The sequence below is a fragment of the Stegostoma tigrinum genome, chromosome 2 (genome assembly GCF_030684315.1).
Source record: "Stegostoma tigrinum isolate sSteTig4 chromosome 2, sSteTig4.hap1, whole genome shotgun sequence".
NCBI classification, from domain to species: domain Eukaryota; kingdom Metazoa; phylum Chordata; class Chondrichthyes; order Orectolobiformes; family Stegostomatidae; genus Stegostoma; species Stegostoma tigrinum.
In genome coordinates, this window is record NC_081355.1 from 38,597,596 (window position 1) to 38,618,998 (window position 21,403).

General features: G+C 40.2%; 2 protein-coding genes across 5 annotated transcripts in view; both read right to left on the bottom strand.

Annotated features, from left to right (window-relative positions):
- Positions 1-18,108, bottom strand: part of LOC125461714 (CD83 antigen) — a 42,612-nt gene extending 24,504 nt beyond the window's left edge. The window contains exons 1-3 of one of the 3 annotated variants that reach the window (XM_048550794.2): positions 18,014-18,108; positions 4,677-4,994; positions 4,183-4,307 (exon numbers count right to left, since the gene is read on the bottom strand). In XM_048550794.2, coding sequence (XP_048406751.1) covers positions 4,183-4,307; positions 4,677-4,734 — 183 coding nt within the window. In that variant the 5' untranslated portion in view covers positions 4,735-4,994; positions 18,014-18,108. Of the gene's footprint in view, positions 1-4,182; positions 4,311-4,676; positions 4,995-18,013 lie in introns of all 3 variants that reach the window. The other 2 variants (XM_048550785.2, XM_048550805.2) reach the window with 2 other exon arrangements.
- The window catches only part of c2h18orf21 (chromosome 2 C18orf21 homolog), a 47,891-nt gene continuing 39,732 nt past the window's right edge, over positions 13,245-21,403 (bottom strand). For both annotated transcript variants that reach the window (XM_048550773.2, XM_048550763.2), the window contains exon 6: positions 13,245-18,473. In XM_048550773.2, coding sequence (XP_048406730.1) covers positions 18,320-18,473 — 154 coding nt within the window. In that variant the 3' untranslated portion in view covers positions 13,245-18,319. The remainder of the gene's footprint in view (positions 18,474-21,403) is intronic.

Genomic DNA, 21,403 nt, shown 5'->3' on the forward strand with positions numbered 1-21,403 from the left:
AAAAAAATATTAAAATGTATATAAATAATAGAGAATCAAACAGTACTATATCTTACCACAGAAAAACATTGTTATTGGGATTACATGAAATTCCCTCACTTAATACAAAATTTGACTTTATACAAACAATGTTAGGTGAATACAATTTTCCATTACTACTTATGTAAAAATTGTAATTAGGATCAGCAGGGTTTATGTCAGCAGAAATATAATCATTAACTTGTTAGCTGAAAAACACTAATTGCAAAATCAGTATCTTTGTAAATGCAATAGCTTTAAAAATAAATGGACAATTATAAAGAAATATGCTAACTCTTTCCACTTAATTCTCCTCAGCTCCTCTCCCACTCCTCAAGCCTCCCACTTTCTTCCTCTACACTCTTTAACTGTCCCATTCACTTCCTCTTCTACTCTTCAATCTACCCAGTCACTTCCTTTTTAACTCCTCAATCCTTCTGGTTGCCTTCCCTGCTACTCCTCAGGCTTCCTCACCGCATGCTGGTCGCTACCAATTGTACTTGCCAAGCCACCTGTAGACTGCTTATCAAGATTCTTGTTCCTTCTGGTCTGCAAGAGTCAGGAAGTTCCAGTCAAGAAGTGGTTAGGATTGTTAAGTATCTAATTCATAAAATCATAGAATCCCTACAGTGTGGAAGCAGTCGACACTGCCCCTCCGAAAAGCATCCAACCCAGACTCACCCCTTACCTTATCACTGCAAAGCTGCATTTCCCATGGCCAATCCACCTAACCTGCACATCTTCGGACTGTGGGAGGAAACTGGATGACCCAAAGCAAACACACAGATATGGGGAGAGTGTACAAACACCCCACTGGTGCTGTGAGGCAGCAGTGCTAGCCACTGAGCTACCATGCCACACAACTCTTTAGATGGATATGTGGCAATGCATATACCAACACCAATTGACATAAAAACATAACTTTTATATATACATAGTACTTTTAGATTGCTTATCTGCAATTTTTCAGTTACTATCTCATAGAATGAAATGCATTCAAGACTTAGAGAGCTTTATTAAAATGCTTGTCAGTGTAATGAAGTAACTGGCACTTGGAATTAAATTAAAAAAACACAAAACTTGTCAGACTCCAATGGAATCAACTTTACAGTTTAGTGGTCTAGATTTTCTAATTGCTGTTATTTTGCTTAAATCCAACACCAGACAAATGAACTGTATGTTTTGTGCTATTTTGTTTGAGAGATAAATATCGCTACTTATTCTAAAAGATTTGGCCTCAAGCTGGTGAGCCCCGATAGAAGCTAAGCAAAAAGGGTGTAGTTAGGGAAGAACCCAAAGTAAAGCTAAAATTTCACAGTAAAATTTCCTTCCATTTCCAGAAGGCAAATAATTTAAATAATATATCCTGTGTCTCATCATGATACTACTAAAAGGCAAATTGCATGATGCATTTGATTTAGGTTTCAGTCTAAAATATTAAAGTCTTCTTGTAAGTTTAGGAATAAAGATGGTGATCGTATATTTCCATTTACTCCTTGAGTTTAAAAGTAGACATGGATGAGCGTGGTGGAAGTACATTTATTTGCTGGGATTTCCAACATAAAATCACCCCACAATCTGATCAAAACATTTTTTTATTTACTGCATGTGCCTGCTTTGTGGGTGAGCACTTCCCAGCTTACTTCATGATAGTACACTACTTCCTTTCAAGGTTCAAAGACTTGCATGTTAATCAAAAGCTCCATCCACCTAGATGGAAGTAAAAGATCCCCCATCAAGATTTGGGCAACTGTTTGGACTAAAATCCACCACCCCCCCCCCCCCGCCTTGACATTACCAAAAAATAAATTATTCATCTTATTTTTTCCACTATGAGTTCCTGTTTGCAATTGGACCCACAATTCTCCTGATCACAGCAGCCACTGAATTTCAGAAGTAATTCACTGGCTGTTTGGAAAGATAAAGATGTTCTAACATTGTAAATCTTTCTTAAACAATTATGTATAATTAGTGTAGGCCAATGAACTGTCCCTTGTCCATTGTTAAATGCATAATTAAAAATGCCTTGAAGTTCTTGAAATTTTTTTTAACCAATTGCTTAAACTTTGCAAGTGATCTGTGATTTAGGAATATCTCAATCTTCAACATCTCAGACTGTTTCGGAATTTATTCATCTCTGTTTGGGCTCCCTCTAACTTTGAGTTTTCAGAATTAGGATTTCCTTATTTGTGAAACTATTTTTCAGGAATGTCATGATGTGCCGTTCCTCTGTCCAACTAAGTGTTCACACCAATGCAAAGTAGTCATGGAGTATGCATTGGGTGTCAAGGTCTAGACCATTTTCAAAGAGAAGGAAGACTATCCCCTCCAGCCGGTTTACAGTTTGTTTGTGTTAGATTAGGTCTTGGTTCCCTACTCAAGCCATAAGTAATTTCATGTAGGGTCACAGCTAGGGAGTCATACGGGTTACTACGAACTTATGTATGTCCAATTTCCTAATGTCTATTCACACACAAATTTTCTACAAAAACCACAGTTAACATAGGAATTTGAAAATGGATACAAAGAAACAGAAATCAACATGTGCCAACAGGGCCAAGGAGTTAATGAAATCACACAATGCATTCCTTCTTTATATCTGAAAGTTTCAAGCAACCAACCATTCATGCATATTGCTGCCTGGAACTCAGATCAAGCCTATTATCCACGGTAGTTAATGCCAATACTTGATGTAAGAAATCAATGCATGCACTCAATGTAACTATTCTATTCCTTGAATGATTACTGAAGGTTGGTTGGTATCCAGGACTTCCACCAGGGCCACCAGAAGTGCTCACAATGGAAGCTCAGCAGCCTTAATCTCCCAAATTACAGTCACTGGGACGGCATCTTGTAGTAGTACTGGGATAAATAAAATAGTATGCAAGACAGGTATTAAGAGTTTGCAAGATGATGTCATGTCATTTCTAGTCAATGCTGACTTTTTTTATCAATTTGATTTTTGATCCAAAAGAACTGCGGATGCTATAAAGCAGGAACAAAAACAAAGTTGCTGGAAAAGCTCAGCAGGTCTGGCAGCATCAGTGGAGGAGAAAACAGAGTTAACGTTTTGGATCCAGTGACCCTTCCTCAGAATTGATGGTGGCTGGGAAAATGTCAGTTCATATGCAGAAAAAAGGGGAGGGCAGGGGAGTAAACAATAGAATAGAGCCCAAAGAGAGACAAAGACAGTTGGACAAAGGAGTTGCTAACGATCAGGCTGCAAGGGTGAAGTTGTTAATGGGGACTGTTAATGACTAACAACAGGGGGTGTGTAATGGCAGGCTATGTGATAACAAGTCCAGGTGTGTGGGGTGGGGGGCTGGGACACGGAGGAGTTTAGGCCCTAAAACTATTGAACTCAATATTGAGTCCGGAGGGCTGTGGGGTCCCTAAGCGGAAAAGGAGGTGTTGTTCCTCCAGCTTGCGCTGGGCTTCACTGGAACACTGCAACAAGCCAGAGACAGAGATATTGGCCAGGGAGTAGGGTGGTGCATTGAAGTGGCAGCCAACAGGTAGTTCAGGGTCTTTTTTGTGAGCTTGATTTTTGATCCGTTTTTGGAGTGAACCAAGAGCAAGAACCATACATTTCAAATGAAGGTAGCTGGAGCCAGATTGTGGAAATATTAGTAAGTGGATGGCTGACTGTGTTGAAGTAACAAACTTGCTTGAAGCTTCATCAGTTTTGGAACTTGCTGTTTCCCCGTCCCTCCTGCTGCATCTTTTGCTGCCCAGTGGTGCTGAAATTGTGGTGCAAGCCATGAAGATGGCAAATTGCCAGGGTACAATGCAAAGCTATTCCAGACCAATACAGACAGCAGAAACAAAACAATTATACATTCACCTTTCTAGTGGTGGTATGGTACTATTTGTGCCCGGGTTCCTGATAAAGGTGATGAACTTTCTCTATGTAGATGGACACTGAAATATTCTTTGTCCCTTTAGGCACAAGGGTCATTACACTGGTGTAAAAAAGTGAGGAAATTCAGGTGTAGCAAAATTAAGTTTGTAAATCATTTGTTCTCAGTTTCCCATGCTTCTTAAAAAAAATTCCTTGATGCAAATACACAAGAAATACCTCCTCACAACTGCGTCATCTGCCAAATTACAACTGTTTTACATGCTATAAGCATAGTGTTCAATGCAACAGTAAAACTTCTTTACCTTGTACCAGCTGATAGCTCTGTACTGAACTTCAGATTCACCTGGAGCATCACAGGGCAGCTTTGCAATGTCACCAAGCCTGGTAAGTACTTCTGTTACAGCTTCTGCACCCATATAAAACAGTACTGCTAAAAGAAGGGACATCACAGGGTAAAACATCAAAATACATTACTGACTCCAACCCTACCTCTTTGACCTGTCTCCTCTCCACCTATCTTATCCTTTATCCATCTTCTATCCGCCTTCCCCCCTCTCCTTATTTATTTCAGAATCCCCTTCCCCTCCCCAATTTCTGAAGAGTCTCGACCCGAACGTCAGCTTTCCTGCCACGCTGATGCTGCTTGGCCTGCGGCGTTCATCCAGCTCTACACCTTGTTATCTAAGATATATTGAGTGACAGCCTTTAATTAAGTAAAGGCAACGAGCCTCACACTTCGTGAAAGAACGCAAGAAACAACTTACTTGAAACTAGAAACAACTAATTTGAAAATTACCTGGCTGTAATATCAGAAACACAGATTGCTTCAGATTGGAGCCGGACAGAAAACCCATGTTGACAGCACCAGGTAGGCGGAAAGTAAGCAGAGTTCAGCAGCTGAAAGGAGGCGGCGACAACCTGGTTTCGTTTCTTTCTTAAGTTCCGTTTTCCTCGAAATGATCTCATTTCGCTTTAGTTTTGAGTCTGGCCCTGATCTGTCAATCTTTAGAATTTTTTGTCACTAGAACGCGGAAGTTGCACCATGTGCTATTTGAGTGAAAAGATAAATTATGGGATCGGAAAAAGTATTGCCGCATCTGTTTAATTCATTTATCTGCAAGTGAAATGGAGAGTAAACATTGCAGGACTGAAATTAAATGAGATCTATGATGATACGATACAAATAAACATTCAAACTGTAAAATTACAACATGTGATTTATTCAACACCTTTATCATGTAACTGGCTCAGCTTTCCTCATTGGTTCTCAGATGGTCCATCCAGTTTCATTTTATTGTTGAGACGTCATAGTAATTGATAAAGCTGAGTGGCTGGCTAGGCCAGTGCAGGGGGCTGTTGACAATCAACAGCATTGCTGCAGCTCTGAATTCACATGTAAGCCAGACCAAGTGTGGTTGGCAGATTTCCTTCCCTGAAGGACATTAGCAAGCCATTTGGGTTCTTTACTCCCCAACAATTGATAGTGGTTTCATAGTCAATGGTAGATTCCTAATTCTAGATTTTTTTTTCAAAACTGAAGTCAAATTCCACAATCTGCACAATTCAAACCGAGGTTCCCAGAACATTAGAGATAACAAAGTGTGGAGCTGGATGAACACAGCAGGCCAAGCAGCATCTCAGGAGCACAAAAGCTGACGTTTTGGGCCTAGACCCTTCATCAGAGAGGAAGACCCTCTCTGATGAAGGGTCTAGGCCCAAAACGTCAGCTTTTGTGCTCCTGAGATGCTGCTTGGCCTGCTGTGTTCATCCAGCTCCACACTTTGTTATCTTGGATTCTCCAGCATCTGCAGTTCCCATTATCACTTCACAGAACATTAGCTGAGTTTCTGTATTAATAGTCTAGCATTAATACCACCAGGTCATCATCTCACCCAGGAGTGATTTACTCAACCAGAGTCCCCAAGATGTTCCCCTAAACTACAAGGCATTAGTCAGGATGGGTGGTGCAGCTCAAGACGCTCAGCATAGCTGATTTATCCACATTTGGGCCAACAGACCAAAGAGCTGATTTCTAGAAGGGAGATCCAAGTGATTGCCCTTGTCACGAGGGCAGCATTCAACTGAGGATTCCTAGCAAAACTGGAGTCAATGAGAACCAAGTAAGACATTCTTCATTGGTTGGAGTCATAGCTAACAAAAGGAACAAATACAAAGTTGCTGGAAAAGCCCCAGGTCTGGCAGCATCTGTGAAGAGAAAACAGACTGAACATTTCGGGTGAAGGGTTCTGTGGAAGGGTCACCGGACCTGAAACGTTCACAGATGTTGCCAGACCTGCTGGGCTTTTCCAGCAACTTGGGTTTTGTTCCTGATATACAGCATCTGCAGTTCTTTTTGTTTTTAGCTAACAAAAGATAGATGGTTGTCTTTGGGGGAGATTGAATACTTCAGCCAGAGGACATCACTGCAGGAGTTCCTAGGGTAGTTACCCAGGCCCAACCATCTTCAGTTGCTTCTTCAATATCCTCCTCTCCATTATAAAGTCCAATGTGGGGGAATGTTCACTGAAGATTGCACAACATTCAATACACCCTGGACACTGAAGCGATTGGTGTCAATATGTAATTAGACCTGGATAACATTCAGGCTCATTTGGGGCGGCACGGTGGCTCAGTGGTTAGCACTACAGCCTCACAGCACCAGGGACCTGGTTTCGATTCCAGCCTCGGGCGACTGTCTGTGTGGAGTTTGCACATTCTCCCCATGTCTGCGTGGGTTTCCTCCGGGTGCTCCGGTTTCCTCTCACAGTCCAAAGATGGGCAGGCTAGGTGGATTAGCCATGCTAAATTGCCCATAGAGTTATAGGGGGATGGGTCTGGGTGGGATTCTTCAAGGGGCAGTGTGGACTTGTTGGGCCGAAGGGCCTGTTTCCACACTGTAGATAATCTAATTTAATCTTAGGCTGATAAGTGGTAAGTAACATTTGCACCAAAGACAATTACCATATCGAACAAGAGTGCATCTATTTCCCATTGACATTCAATGGTATTACCATCACTGAATATTATACTAACAAAATCCTGGGACTGACAGGAAACCAAATTGAACCAGGCCCATAAATATTTGTAACTGCAATAGGTCAGAGACTAGGAATGCTGCAGCAACTCACCTCCTGACTCCCCATATCATGTCCACCATCTACAAGGCTTTATTTGGGAACTGATGGAATGCTTTCCACTTGGCTGGATAGATATAGGCTCACCGGCACCCCATTCACCACTTTCAACATTCACTCCCTTCATCACCAATACATTGGCAACAGTGTATATCATCAAAAGATGCATTGCAGAAATTCACAACAGCTCATTCAATCGCACCTTCAAAACCCACAACCTCACCCACCTACAAGGGTGGATGCATGGGAACACCACAGGAAAGTTCCTCTGCAAATTACATGCCTTCCCGACTTGGAATTCTATCACCATTCTTTTACACTCATTTTGTCGAGATCCTGGAATTAATTCCTTTAGCAGTGTGTGTGAACCTACCTTTGATGCAGCAGTTTAAGAAGCCAGTTCATCTCCACCTTCTAAAGAATGCGTAGAAATTGACAATAAATGGACAACCCAGCCAGTGACACCCATGTTCCACAAGTGAAATGTTGAGGCCATCTTGATTCTGAACATCTTGATCAATTTTTTTTTAAATCCTCTCTTCAAAGAAGTGAGAATTGGCTTCTCCCATTTGGCCACATAGCTGAAATTTTGCATTTCTGAAACCATTCTCAAGAATCTTGAGAAGAGGGAGCTGATATTCCTTACCTTAGATATTTTAGGTATAATCAAACTAGTGCCGTGTTTTAGTTTCAGGAAGACTTTATTTCAAATATAGAATAAAAATAGCAAAAGGTCAATACTACAATTGTTTTCCATATTACCCGCTGAACTTTTATTACAGCTTTTTGTGATTTTATTCATGGGGACTCCTAAGCTCTTTACTGCAGCTTTCTACAGTCTTTCTCCATTTAAATACTTAGCTTCTTTACTCTCCTCACCAAAATGTGTAACCTCAAATTTCCCTACATTATATTCTATCTCCCAACTTTTGCCTACTCATTTGATTATCTGTATACTTTCCCATTTGCTTCTGTCATCCACAAACTTTGTTCACATTGTTCCTTGAGGTGCTCCTTAAAACATATACTAAGTGTTCCAATATACATTGTTGTTCTAAGTCCATGTAGCTAACTGTAATGTGCACTTAATAGGAAGTTCAGCTTCATGTATCAAAGACATCATGCATTAAACATATAATTAACCTGTTTACTGAACATCACTATTCAACCTACATACGCCACACATTTTGTATGGGTAACCTAGCACAAATGGTACCAGTAGCTCAGACTAATACCAATACTAATAAGAAGAGACATTTCCCATCCCAATTATAACAGATGACTTGAGTTTTTAACAGAGCTAACTCCCAGCATTTAATTCCTTTTTATGCATAATGTCAGATATTGCAAGGTGAAATTCAAAAAACAGGGACATAGTAAAATCATGGTATGCTGAAACATAGTGGGCCTCCCCACGAATGTACTAAGTAGAGCTTTGAGATAGCCAAGGAAGCCTCTTGCAGCCCAATTTGCCTATAAACATGCACTGTTTAGAACATGACACAGTCAGTATCAAAAATATCTTCACTTCTCAATTTGTTCACACCTTACAATGCTGGAAGAGAATGCCTGTTTTTTGAACTGCTCCGTAATGTTGACTCAATGCTTCATTATGGTTTGACGAACTGGATAGTAGAATCTCCCACTCCATCGAGACATTTATTTTTAGGCTTCACTCTAGTTTTCCACATGTGGAATCAACATCCCAGTTTCCAACGGATAGTTTCATAACTTTCCTACTGTTTAACCATACTTGCACAATTTATGCTCTAATGTGACCTGACTCAACTGATTTGTCGGTGAAATCATATGACAAAAATGCACAAGTTCAACTGATTCATGGTTACCAGTCCAGACCTTCATCATATCACAATGTCCTATTGGCTTTTCTATTCTGCCGGACTTGCAAATTTATCAGTGCCTCAATTCTAAGTTACAAAAATCTTACTCATTGCAACTTCACTGTATAGGGCCTCTCTCCATTCTTCCTTCCAAAATGGATGACTTTGAACTTTTCTGCATCAGATCATATTTGCCATGGGTCCACCCAATCCTCCACCTTAACTATATCCTCTTTAATATCATTACTATCCTCCTCACAGTTCACAATGCTTACAAGTTTTGTATCATTTGTGCATTTTGAAATCCTACCCAAATTTAAATCAAAACAAGAATTAAAAAATTGGGGTGTTAGTGTCATCTCCTGGGAAAACACCACTCTGTACCAAATGTACAGAACTTTACCCTGGAAATAACTTGAAGAACTAGTCTCCTTTCTTGCATCAGTGATAATGGGAACTGCAGATGCTGGAGAATCCAAGATTATAAAATGTGAGGCTGGATGAACACAGCAGGCCCAGCAGCATCTCAGGAGCACAAAAGCTGATATTTCGGGCCTAGACCCTTCATCAGAGAGGGGGATGGGGTGAGGGTTCTGGAATAAATAGGGAGAGAGGGGGAGGCGGACCGAAGATGGAGAGAAAAGAAGATAGGTGGAGAGGAGAGTATAGGTGGGGAGGTAGGGAAGGGATAGGTCAGTCCAGGGATGACGGACACACCAGCTTCAAAATCTCCCCTTCCCCCACCGCATCCCAAAACCAGCCCAGTTTGTCTCCTCCCCCCACTGCACCACACAACCAGCCCAGCTCTTCCCCTCCACCCACTGCATCCCAAAACCAGTCCAGCCTGTCTCTGCCTCCCTAACCTGTTCTTCCTCTCACCCATCCCTTCCTCCCACCCCAAGCCGCACCTCCATCTCCTTCCTACTAACCTCATCCCACTTCCTTGACCTGTCCGCCTCCCCCTCGCTCCCTATTTATTCCAGAGCCCTCACCCCATCCCCCTCTCTGATGAAGGGTCTAGGCCCGAAACGTCAGCTTTTGTGCTCCTGAGATGCTGCTGGGCCTGCTGTGTTCATCCAGCCTCAGATTTTATTATCTCCTTTCTTGCATGTACTGGCACAGAAGTATATCTGGAGTGCCCTTGTAATACGTTTACATTAGAGCTTGCTACTAAACTTAAGTGGACCCTCCTAAACCTGTTTTCAACAGTTTCAGGAGAACAATGTGATCTGACCAAGATTATCTGAAAATACAGTTTGCAACTCGTCTGAAGTTCACAAAAAAAAACTTACAATTATATCAGGTTGGGAACAGAATATCTGATGCCAGTTAAAGTGTCTTGAAGTTCATATCATAGATACATGACAACAGAATCATAGAATGGCCACTATCAGTGCTATAACCATTCAGCCCATCAAGTGTCTGCTGGCTTTCTTCAAGGAAGATTCAGCTTGCATTGCTTCCCAACCTTTCCCCTGCAGCTCAGCATATTTTTTTCTTCTCAGTTAATAATCCAATTCTCTGTTGAATGCGTCAATTCAATGTCAGACAGTTCATTCTGGATCTGAAGCACTTTTACTTTGATAATTACCTGAAATCTGTACCTCCTGCTCCTCGATTTTTCAGAAACATGCAGTTTCTCCCCATTTATACAGTCCAGATCATTCAAAATTGAATACTTTGATCAAATTCCCTCAAGTTTAAGTCCCAGATTTTGACCATCCTGCAATCATTTCCATGCATCTTCTCTGCACATTCTTTAATACCTCAATGCCTCCAAAGAATGGTGCCAAGAACATGTCACAATACTCTAGTTGATGCTGAACGACTGCTTTAGGCATTGTACATAATGTTCTTCTATTCTGTATGCCCCTATTAAGCCTGAGATGTCAAGGTTTTTGATTGGGAGCACAATGTATTCTGCCACCTTCAATGATTTATGCTCATACACACTCTCAGCACCTTTATGCTCTCCTGTTGTTCTTAACAAATGAACAATTTCCTACTGCTCTGCATTAAATTTCATTTGCCATACATTCCATAAACATCTACCTGAAGTTATACACCACCTTCTACACAGCCTACAATACTTGCACGTTTTGTGTAACCCACAAACGGTTAATTTGTGGCCTGAACACAATACCTGGGTTATTAGTATGTATCAGGAAGAGCAGGGTTCTCAGACATCAGCAGAACTCCACTATAAAGATAGATGTCAGAAGTGTATCTGAACAGAATATTGCTAAAGGTTTTGCACATAACAGGCTCCTGTGCATTAAAACCACTTTTGGTATCAACTGTAGACTGCAGGGTAATTTTAAACTAATCAACCTATCGGAAACTCCAGGGGATGGTGTCAAACTCTGTACCTTACCCTTGATATTATCTGGGTTGTGTTTAATACCAGCAATAAATCCGAACTCATTAGTTTCGTACAAAGGGTGGATTAAGGTTGTTTCCATCATTGTTTTTTCCTGGCATTAATGTTCATCAGCCAAAGGGAATTGCCTTGCAATTTAGATGAAGTCATAGAATCCCTACATTGTGGAAACAGGCCTTTTGGCCCAACTAGTCCACACCTCAAAACATCCCACCCAGACCCATTCCCCTAATCTGGTCATTCCTGGACAATTACTATGGCCAATCCACCCAGCCTGCACATCTTTGGACTATGGGAGGAAACCTGAGCACCCACAGGAATGGAGAGAATGTGCAAACTCCAGACACAGTTGCCCAAGGGTGGAATCAAGCCTGGGTCTGTGGTGCTTTGAGGCAGCAATGCTAACCACTGTGCCACCCTTTTGTTTTCTATTGGGAGGGAAAAAGTGATCACACATATGATTGTGCATAGAGAGGATGTTTCCTCACATGGGACAATCCACAATGAGACATCATAGCTTTAGGATAAGGGGCAACCAATTTAAAACAGGGTTCAGCTAAAATTAGTTTCCTCAAAGGGTTCTGAATGTGTTAAATTCACTACCCCAAAATGTGGTAGATATTGAATAAATTTAAGGAGGAGATTGACAGATGTTTAATTAGTTAGATTGAAGGGTTATGGAGAGCAGGTTGGAAAGTGACATTGAGGTCAGTGCAAGATCGACCACAGTTGTATTAAATAGCAGGGCAGGCTTGAATGGCTTACACCTGGTTCTTATGTTCTGTGTTCCTAAATGCCCATGACTGACACTTGATCCATTGTGGTCCATCTCATTCCCAAGAACCAAATCCTGCACTGCCTACTTGTGCTCGTTCTTTTCTGACACTCTGTCACTATTGTTTCTCCCTTAATTTATGTCGTCTGTCTCCTTCTGGCTTCTCTCTTCTTTTGCCTTTGGATTTTAAATATAGGTCCAGGATCAAAATGATACCTTCTGATTTCTTACAAATGATATCTTATCTTTGAAATGATATCTCCATGCCTTCCATCAGAGTGGAGGACAAAAGCATATGTACAATTTGCACATTGTTCAGGTGGCTGGATGGCAGGTTTGTGATGCAGAGTGATGGTAACAGAATGGGTGCAAATCCTGCACTGGCTGGAGTTACCATGAAGGATTCTCCTCCTCAACCTCTCCCCTTGCCCTGAGGTACATTGATACTCAGGTTAAACTCACCACAGTCATCTCTCTCTCTCTATCCAACAAGAGAATGTGGAATTGTGGCAATTATATATTTTGTTTATGGGTTAACAATGTTGTGTACTTGAATTTAAAGCTGTGGGTAATGTGTTTGTAGCAAAATTCTGACATTATTGTTGACATGAGGCATTCTGGGGAAATTCAAATTCCTCTTCACACAATGCACTAGTTTGACATCAAAACTCCTCTGCCTACTATTTTTAAGGTACTGCTTGACACATTTTTAAATTCCTCTGCACACTATTTTTATGGCACTTTTTGACACATTTGTTTCAACTTCCTCTGTAAAATATTTTAAATTATTAGCAGAAAGCAAATTGCATGTGGTGTCTCTAACATAATTCAGATTCCAAACTCTACCAATTACTACTTGAGATGCCTTTGCCTTAGGCTCATAAATTTAAGAACATAGTTCCTAGGGCATGGATCTTGTTTTGTGCCCTTAAACTTCATATGGCAATCAGACTTATTTACTGTTCCATTGTGCCAGTTGTCTCACTTATTTACTGTACTTGCCATTTGACTATCCCATTTAAATCATGTTAAATGAACAACAAAGGATGACTTTTTTATTGGAATTTTTGAATTATTTTCCTTCCCCACTTCCTAAAAAGATGCACAATATTTGGGTTAGAGATAATAGGAACCGCAGATGCTGGAGAATCCGAGATGGCAAGGTGTGGAGCTGGATGAACACAGTTTGCTTTCAACTTTGAATCATAAGAAATCAGGAAAAAATACTATAATGCTCTATAAACAAAGCATTTATTTTTATTACATTGCTTACCACCAGTTCCGGTTCACTTTGACAGCTAACAAAGTATATAAAATTAGTGAAACTTTACAGTAGATTATACATAGGTCACAAGGAAATCAGTTATTGATTCACTTAATGCACAAGCTGTTAAATTTGTATTAAGATTTTAAAATCACTTTCCAGTAAATTTTGAATTGAGTCTCTGAATGGAAAATCTTGACATGACATATACTCACTCCATGGCGTTCTAAAATGCATTAACTGGATTAAATAATATGGAGCAGGAAGTTAAAAACCTTAAATTAGCACTGACCAGATACATTAATCTCTTAAAAGTAAAATTATGTCTTTGAAGATCCAATAAAAATTCTGAATAGATAACTGAGACATAGCTATATTTAAACTGCCTTCAAGTGCAAAGAGATTAGCAATTTTAACCAATCACTATTTTCCATTTTCTGCCTTCATCTATGCAGAGATCAATGTTTAGGAGCTCTCCCTAGCATATCCTATTATTTGCACTCTATTTACCTGAACAGTTACAGAATCTCAATCCATTAACAGAACAATATTGTGTCCAAATAAAAATGCCATTACAGCTTCAGAAATGCTCGAGACAAACCATTCCAACTCATTCTTTATAGTGCCATGAGTAGAACAGTAGACAGATTGCCTCACTCTTTCGTTTAGTGATTCATCTATACTTGCACAAATCTTGGGCTGACGTGCAGATCCCACAAAAATTCAAGATCAGCACTTCCTTAGTTTTCATCTTTTAAAAAGTTTGTGGAAGAATCTATGTTAAAACTCTTTTAGACACTAATACAACTGAAGTGGGTTTCTGTATTTCAACTACAGTTCACCAGCTGATGTTAACACCTCACCTTAAAAATAATTTTTAAAAATTATTTGCGTCATGATTGAGCTCTACGTCTGTTGCAAAAGATTTGCAGACTTGGTGCTATTGTTTCTCAAACCGCTGGAGTACAGAACCAAAAGGAAGCTGAATATTCCACATTACATTCTTATACGTAACACTAGAAGACGGTGCTGTGAACCAAGTTCAGAATGCTGCTTTATAACAAACATTATAAGCTTAAAAAAAAAGGCCCTTCCATTCCCAACAATTCCAGAAACTCCTCCCTAAAACTGGATTTTCCTCTCATTTCCCGTTCTATCAATGTTTCCATCTTCCAAGATGTTTTTTTCTTCCCATTGCCCAGATGGCAGCACTAAAATAAATAAAATCAGTTTATACACATATCAAAACAAGAACACACTGAAGTGGTTCTCAAATTCTTCAAGGCTGGGCTCCAACATCTTAAAACTTTCCCCTTTCCCTGTTTCTATTTCAGTTCTATTTCTCTTCTTCACTTTTGCTTTATTTCATTAAATTCTATTGCAACTATTAACTTCCCTCAGAACTAGTCATTTGCTTCTCCTTCAGTAGTTTGCTAGGTCAACCTTCATTGCAGAACCTGAGGACAATTTAAGTGCAGAAATGAAGGAACGCTGCTCTGGCAGAGTTGCTAATTTCCGGAGGAAATACTAAACCAAGATTCATCCATTCTCTCCAGTGGACACATCACATTCTATGCAACATGTTGAAGATAAATAGGAATTCTTCATCAGTGCCCTGATGAACATTTATCCTAAAACAAAGATCACTTAAAATGAATTTGGTCTCATTTTTAAAAAAAGGATATTTACTGCATTTGAAGCAGTATCGAGAAGGTCCACTCGACTCATTCCTGGGATGAAGAGTTTATTTTATGAAGAAAGATTGAACAGATTGGGTTAATACCCATTGGATTTTAGAAGGGAGGAGATCTCACTGAAGCAGTTGAGATCCTGAAGGGACTCAGGAGATGTGAAAATAACTCTGACAATTTAAAATTAAAGATCTCCCTTTTAAAATGGAAACAGTTTCTTAGTATTGTTACCATGTAAGATTACATTCCAGAGAAAGAAATGGAGGTTGTGTTGTTGTACTTATTCAAAGCAGAGGTAGATCCATTTTGTTAAGAGTCAAGAGTAAAGAACAAAGAATAAAGAATGAAGAACAAAGTGCAGGAACAGGCCCTTCAGTCCAAACTTGTGCCGAGTTATGGGCGCACAGACAGGAAAGGAATTGAAATCATAACAACCATAAGTCATGGCTGAGCCTCCTCAAAGGGCTGAATGGTCTATTCTTTTGATGATGACCTAGGATTCTTTCTTGATGAAATGATACGGCAACCCATACAACACAGCCAGATCTCCCAAAAAGGGTAAACTACAGCAATATTCAGTTAACCTGCAGTGATGATATGAGAGAGAACAGAATTAACAAAAATAATGGCAGGACTCTGTCTTCAAATTGTGCTACTCCACCTTTTCATCATACAGAAGACCCATTAATCCACTATGCTTTTGTACTGATCCTTCGAAATGGCTGTTGGATAGTCCAAATTATCTACACTTTCAACAGTTCGACAAATATTTCTCCTTGCCTTTTTATCCAATTTTTGTTTTAAAAAGTCACAACTGAATCTACTTCTATCCGACAGAAGAATTACAATTTGATATCCAATCAAAAAGACAGCATTGCCAAATACGTAGAAGTCGCTTCTTCATTCACTACTGTACACCAAAGAAAAACATCATAATTGTTTATGGAAACATTATTCTTTTTCTTTATTCATTCACAAGATGAGAGCATCTTTGGTCAGGCAGCATTTATTGCCCCTTGTGCTTTAAAAGTCAACCACATTGCTGTGGGTCTGGAGTCACATCCAAGCCAGACCAGTAAGGATGGCAGTTTCCTTCCCTAAAGGACATTAGTGAACTGGATGGGTTTTTCCAACATTCAACAATGGATTCATGGTCATCACTAGACTCCAGATATTTCACTGAATTCAAATTCTACCAACCTCCAAGGCGGAATTTGAACCAGGGTCCCCAGAACGTTATCAGGGTCTCTGGATTAACAGTTCAGTGATACTGCCACTAGGCCATCACCTCCCCTCAATATATTTGTACATTATGGAGGGGAATTATCTCGTCATCTTTTCCATGGGTACAACTGGCCCTTGCTGCACAAATGAGAAGCTTACTGTGCAGTGTACAAAAATAAAATAACTCCACAACCTGAGGTAGAAGGTTGAGAGGTGACTTAATTGAGACATATAAGATAATCAAAGGGTTAGATAGGGTGGATAGGGAGAGCCTTGTTCCTAGGATGGTGACGGCGAGCACGAGGGGGCATAGCTTTAAATTGAGGGGTGAAAGATATAGGACAGATATCAGAGGTAGTTTCTTTACTCAGAGTAGTAAGGGTATGGAACACTTTGCCTGCAACGGTCGTAGATTCGCCAACTTTAAGTACATTTAAGTCGCCATTGGACAAGCATATAGACGTACATGGAATAGTGTAGGTTAGACGGGCTTCAGATTGGTATGACAGGTCGGCACACCATCGAGGGCCGAAGGACCTATACTGTGTTGTAATGTTCTATGTTCTATAACATAGCTGTTCAGTCTGCAACACCATTCTGTAAGATGTACAGGCCAAAATAAAAACAGGCAAAAATCTGTTTTCCATAGTGTTAGAAGTTTTCAGAGACAAATTAGGCAAAAGACATTGTACCTTTGCAAATACAGTAACTGATCTCTGACATTTCCAATACCTATACAAACAAATAGGGTGCACGTGGCCGTTACAATTCTGTGATCTGGGCTCAAAATCAGTACAGATGAGAGAGCCCATGGCCATCAAGCTGAGAGAGCCTTTATTAATGTAATTAGGCAAAATTACCACTATTATAACCAGTGATGCTTTTTTTTTTGTTGGTAAACACAACCTACTCATTCAAGCGTATAAGCCCTATAATGTTTCCTTAATGTGGCCACGCATGTATGCCAACTTTAAAGGCACTGACTGGTACTTGGGTTCTACAGGATGTTCCAGGTTGTTGTGCAGCCATGTGGATTGGAGGGAAAGTTGACTGCCAAATGTTACAGTCTCTCACAAACAATTACCAATGATGACAAACTCACTTCAGCTGTTGTAAATATAGATCTCACTGGCACTTTAAAATGGGGGAAAGAATAAATTTCTATGTATCTTGCCTGGGTACTGGACTAAAACTACCTTCTAGCATGACTTTTTTTTGGCTTTGTTTTTGTTTAAACAGAATTTCTGCTTAAACAGAAACGAAAACACTATTTTCATAAATTACATCTTCCAAGATGTCAGCTTAAGTATTTCATTAATAATACACATGACTTTAGGCACAGCATCAATATAATATACCTATTAACGAACAAAATTTCCTATTTTTCTCCAAATAGGAATTTATTCCCCTGGTCCATCTGTTCTGACCCTCTGCAGCATAACGCTAACCATTCCCCAATTCAATGTCACTGTAACTTGGCAGATAGTCTAATCTCTCTGATGTCCAAACACAGACTCCGCTTGAGATCCTTTCAGGGGAAACTAGCAGAAAATGTAAGTCCACAAACACGATACACATTTAGAGAAGCCTAAAGAGTTAAGATTGTTGAAGCCATTATTCCTTTTCTAGGAATTTTAAGCACAAAGAAAGCCGGCCCGGGACTATAGTTAACAGTTAAAAAAAGATTTATGACAACTGTTCATTCATGACCTGCAGCTACTCCCATTTAAGCTTCAATATCAAGTAGTCTCTTGGATGTGCGTCCTTCTGCAGGTAGCAGCGTGTTTCAGAGGAAAACAGATGGCAGCTTAGCTTATCACTTACCATGCTGCACGCATGCTTCTGTTTCATCTGTAGTAACGCAATAGCATTCTTATCTGTCAGAGCTGCAGCGTACTTGTTATTGTAACATTTCTGACCATTTATTTACAAGCGAAGAAAAACTTATGGCAATATTGCAAAATTCAATTTGCATAAAGCTATATACAGTGTACAGTCGTGCATCCAACCGATTACGCAAATTGACAGGCAGTTCATTTTCTATTTACTTGCTTCATTTTCTCCTATTTACTTGCTCTGACTTCTGTGGACACAAAGATTAAACATCACAAAGAAGATACAAAGTGCAGTTTACACTGAAGATAGGAAATCACGAAGAGTCCCTTTATTGTTCTGCTGTTTCTGATCACAATTCAAAAGCATCTTTAGACGAGAGCAGTGTAGCTTCTTCCCTTTAACTGATTTCAATGAGGTCGATGATGTCGACGGTGTAGAAACAGATGTTCTAAAAGGATAAAAGTTACATTGTTAAAGCACACATAAACAGGGATTGTTTTGTCTCAGGGAAGTGAAAGACCTGATTAAGTACTTTTATTTGAGACCAGTAATAGGTAGTAAAATATAATTTCTAACAAAAAATAAGTGATGTAAAGACAAAAACATACCTTGCAATCCTTGAGCTTGCAAGATTGCGCCTTCAAGCCAGGTGACACTTAGCAGCCACCCCATCAGAGGCTACCTACAGAATTCCTAACTGGAATACACCAGTCATCCCTTCAAGTCTGTTCCTCCATTCAGCAAGGTCATGGATGATCTTCTGTGAACTACACCTTCATACATTCAATCTACATTCCACGTTTCCTTCAGTATCCATAAAACTCAGCAACGTCAGACTTTGAGTATACTCAATATTGGATCACAAACAACCTCATGGGTTAGATAACTCCAAAGGGCTACAACCCTTCCACTGATGAGACCCCCACCACTGCATACCATGACTACCATCTCATTCGGTGTATTTGGCATCCAATGCTAGATTTCCAGCCCTGGGAAGCATCAGCACTTTGTCAAATCCCTTGGGAGTTGGAAATGTTTCAATCAGACCACTTTCCATTTTTCCAAATTCCAGGGAAATATAGGCCTAGCCTACATTTCCTCAAAAGCAAATACACCCCTCTTTTGGTAAGGAAATTAACAGCTAGAAGAACACAAAGCATGGCTTCAACAAGGCCCTATACAATTGTAGTAACTTGTGCTTCCCTTTGTAATAAAGTACACATTTGATTTACTAATTGCCTGCTGTAACTGCATACTGATTTGTGATCTCCATGAAAAGGACATGCAAGGTTCTCCTGAATGTTTTTTTTAAATTGGAGATGTTGGCAATCAACTTCTCCACCGTTGCTATCAAAGGTTTGCACTTTTCTACAATATTTACCACCTGCCATTTCTTTCCCAAGCATTATCCAAGCCAGTTTGCACTTCCTTGCATCTTCCTCCTGGCTTCCTTTCCGAACTAACTTTATATTATCAGCAAACTTATACACTTCGTCCCCTTATCCAAATCATTGCTATAGATATATCTCTGCACTGAGAATAGGGTTAGATTTTGCCATCTTGCAAACAAATGGAAATTGCTCTAGAATCTAAACAATTCGGGAGGATCAAACCAATGCATCCTGTACCTAGTCTGCCCCTCTGAAGCCCGAGCTACTTTTGTCAGATCCAAGGATTTATTTATTTTAAGTCCCATGAATTTCTCCTCTATCATTAATCGATAATTTCCTGATTCTCACAAGACTTAGCTTAGTTAGCTCTCTTAGTTCCATTGTGTTTGTTGTGCCTTTGACAATAAAACAAGTATTGTTCAATGTGGACCGGCATTGTTCTTAACTCACAGCTAGGAGGCCTGGGTTCAGGTCCCATATGTTCCAGAGGGGTTTAATACTTGTGTAGGTAGACTGCAAAGTACAGGCAGCTCCCGACTGTGTTCTTCTGGATGCCAGCTACAAGTCAAATTTGGATGCAAAACAAATATAAAGGAGTGATTTTTAAGTATAGGTAATTCTCCTCTAACAATAGTTGTGTTCTTGTGTGATCACGTGCTATAGAAAATCAGGCTTTAGAAAACTGCCATAGAGAATCACATTCTACGGAAATCGCTAGACCTGAACAGCAAAAAGTTTGTTACCCAAACGACACCTATTATACATCAATCAAGTCACAGCCAATTCAGTGCAACAAAACAGATTACAGCAGAACTACCTGTATGAGCATTCATAAATCAGATGTTGGTAAATCAGGGACACCATATCTCATGGCATTTTAGAAAATACCTAGGAATCATTGGTGGCACAGTGGCTCAGTGGATTGCACTGCTGCCTCAAATCCAGGGACCTGGTTTGATACCACCCTCTGGCAACTGTATGGGATTTGCACGTTCTTCCCCAGTGTCTGCATATGTTTCCTCCCACAGTCCAAAGTGTACAGGCAGATTGGTCATGCTAAAATTGTCCATAGTGTCCAGGGATGTGCAGGCCGGAGGATTAGTCATGGGAATTGCAGGATTACAGGGATAGGGTACGGGGTGGTTCTAGGTGGGTTGCTCTTTGGACGGTCAATGTAGACTCAATGGGCCAAATGGCCTGCTTCTACATTGTAGGGATTCTATTTTCTATTTCCTTATTCCCAATTATAATTTCCCCTGTTGCTTCCCCTAAGTGACCCTTGTTTACTTTTACTAATACACCAGGTTCGGTGGATTGGCCATGCTAAATTGCCCATAGAGTTCAGGGGTGTGTGGGTTACAGGGGGATGGGGATGGGTCTGGGTAGGATGTTTCAAGGGGCGATGTGGACTTGTGGGGCCAAAGGGCCTGTTTCCACACTGTAGGGAATCAAATCTAATACCTCCCACTTTACATTCCTAATAAACCTGTCCCTAACATTAAATACCTGCAGAGTTGCTCCTGTGATCACGAGTGGACTCCTGTCTTTTTTTTGAAAAGGAGGCAGAACACAGGATGAGTGTTACAGCACTCTTAACTCCAGCAGCACAGTACTGCCACCACAGTTGGCAGAGTTGCTAGGAGTCACAGAAACAGACCCTTCAGTCCAATGAGTCCACGTTGACGACAATCCCAAACCATATCTCTCCAAACATTTCTGATTCAAGTATTTATGTAAATATCTTTTAAACATTGTAATTATATCAACATTTGCCACTTCCTCTGGAAGTCACACACGACCCACTGTTTCAAAAATAAAAAATCTCCTTGTGTCTTTAAATCTTTCTTCTCTCACCTTCAGTGTGCCCTAATCTTGAAATTCCCCACAATTTAGGGAAAAGACACCTGCTATTCACGTGATCTATTCTCTTCGCAATTTTATAAACCTCTGTAATGTCACTCTTCAATCTTCTATGCTAGTGGAAAAA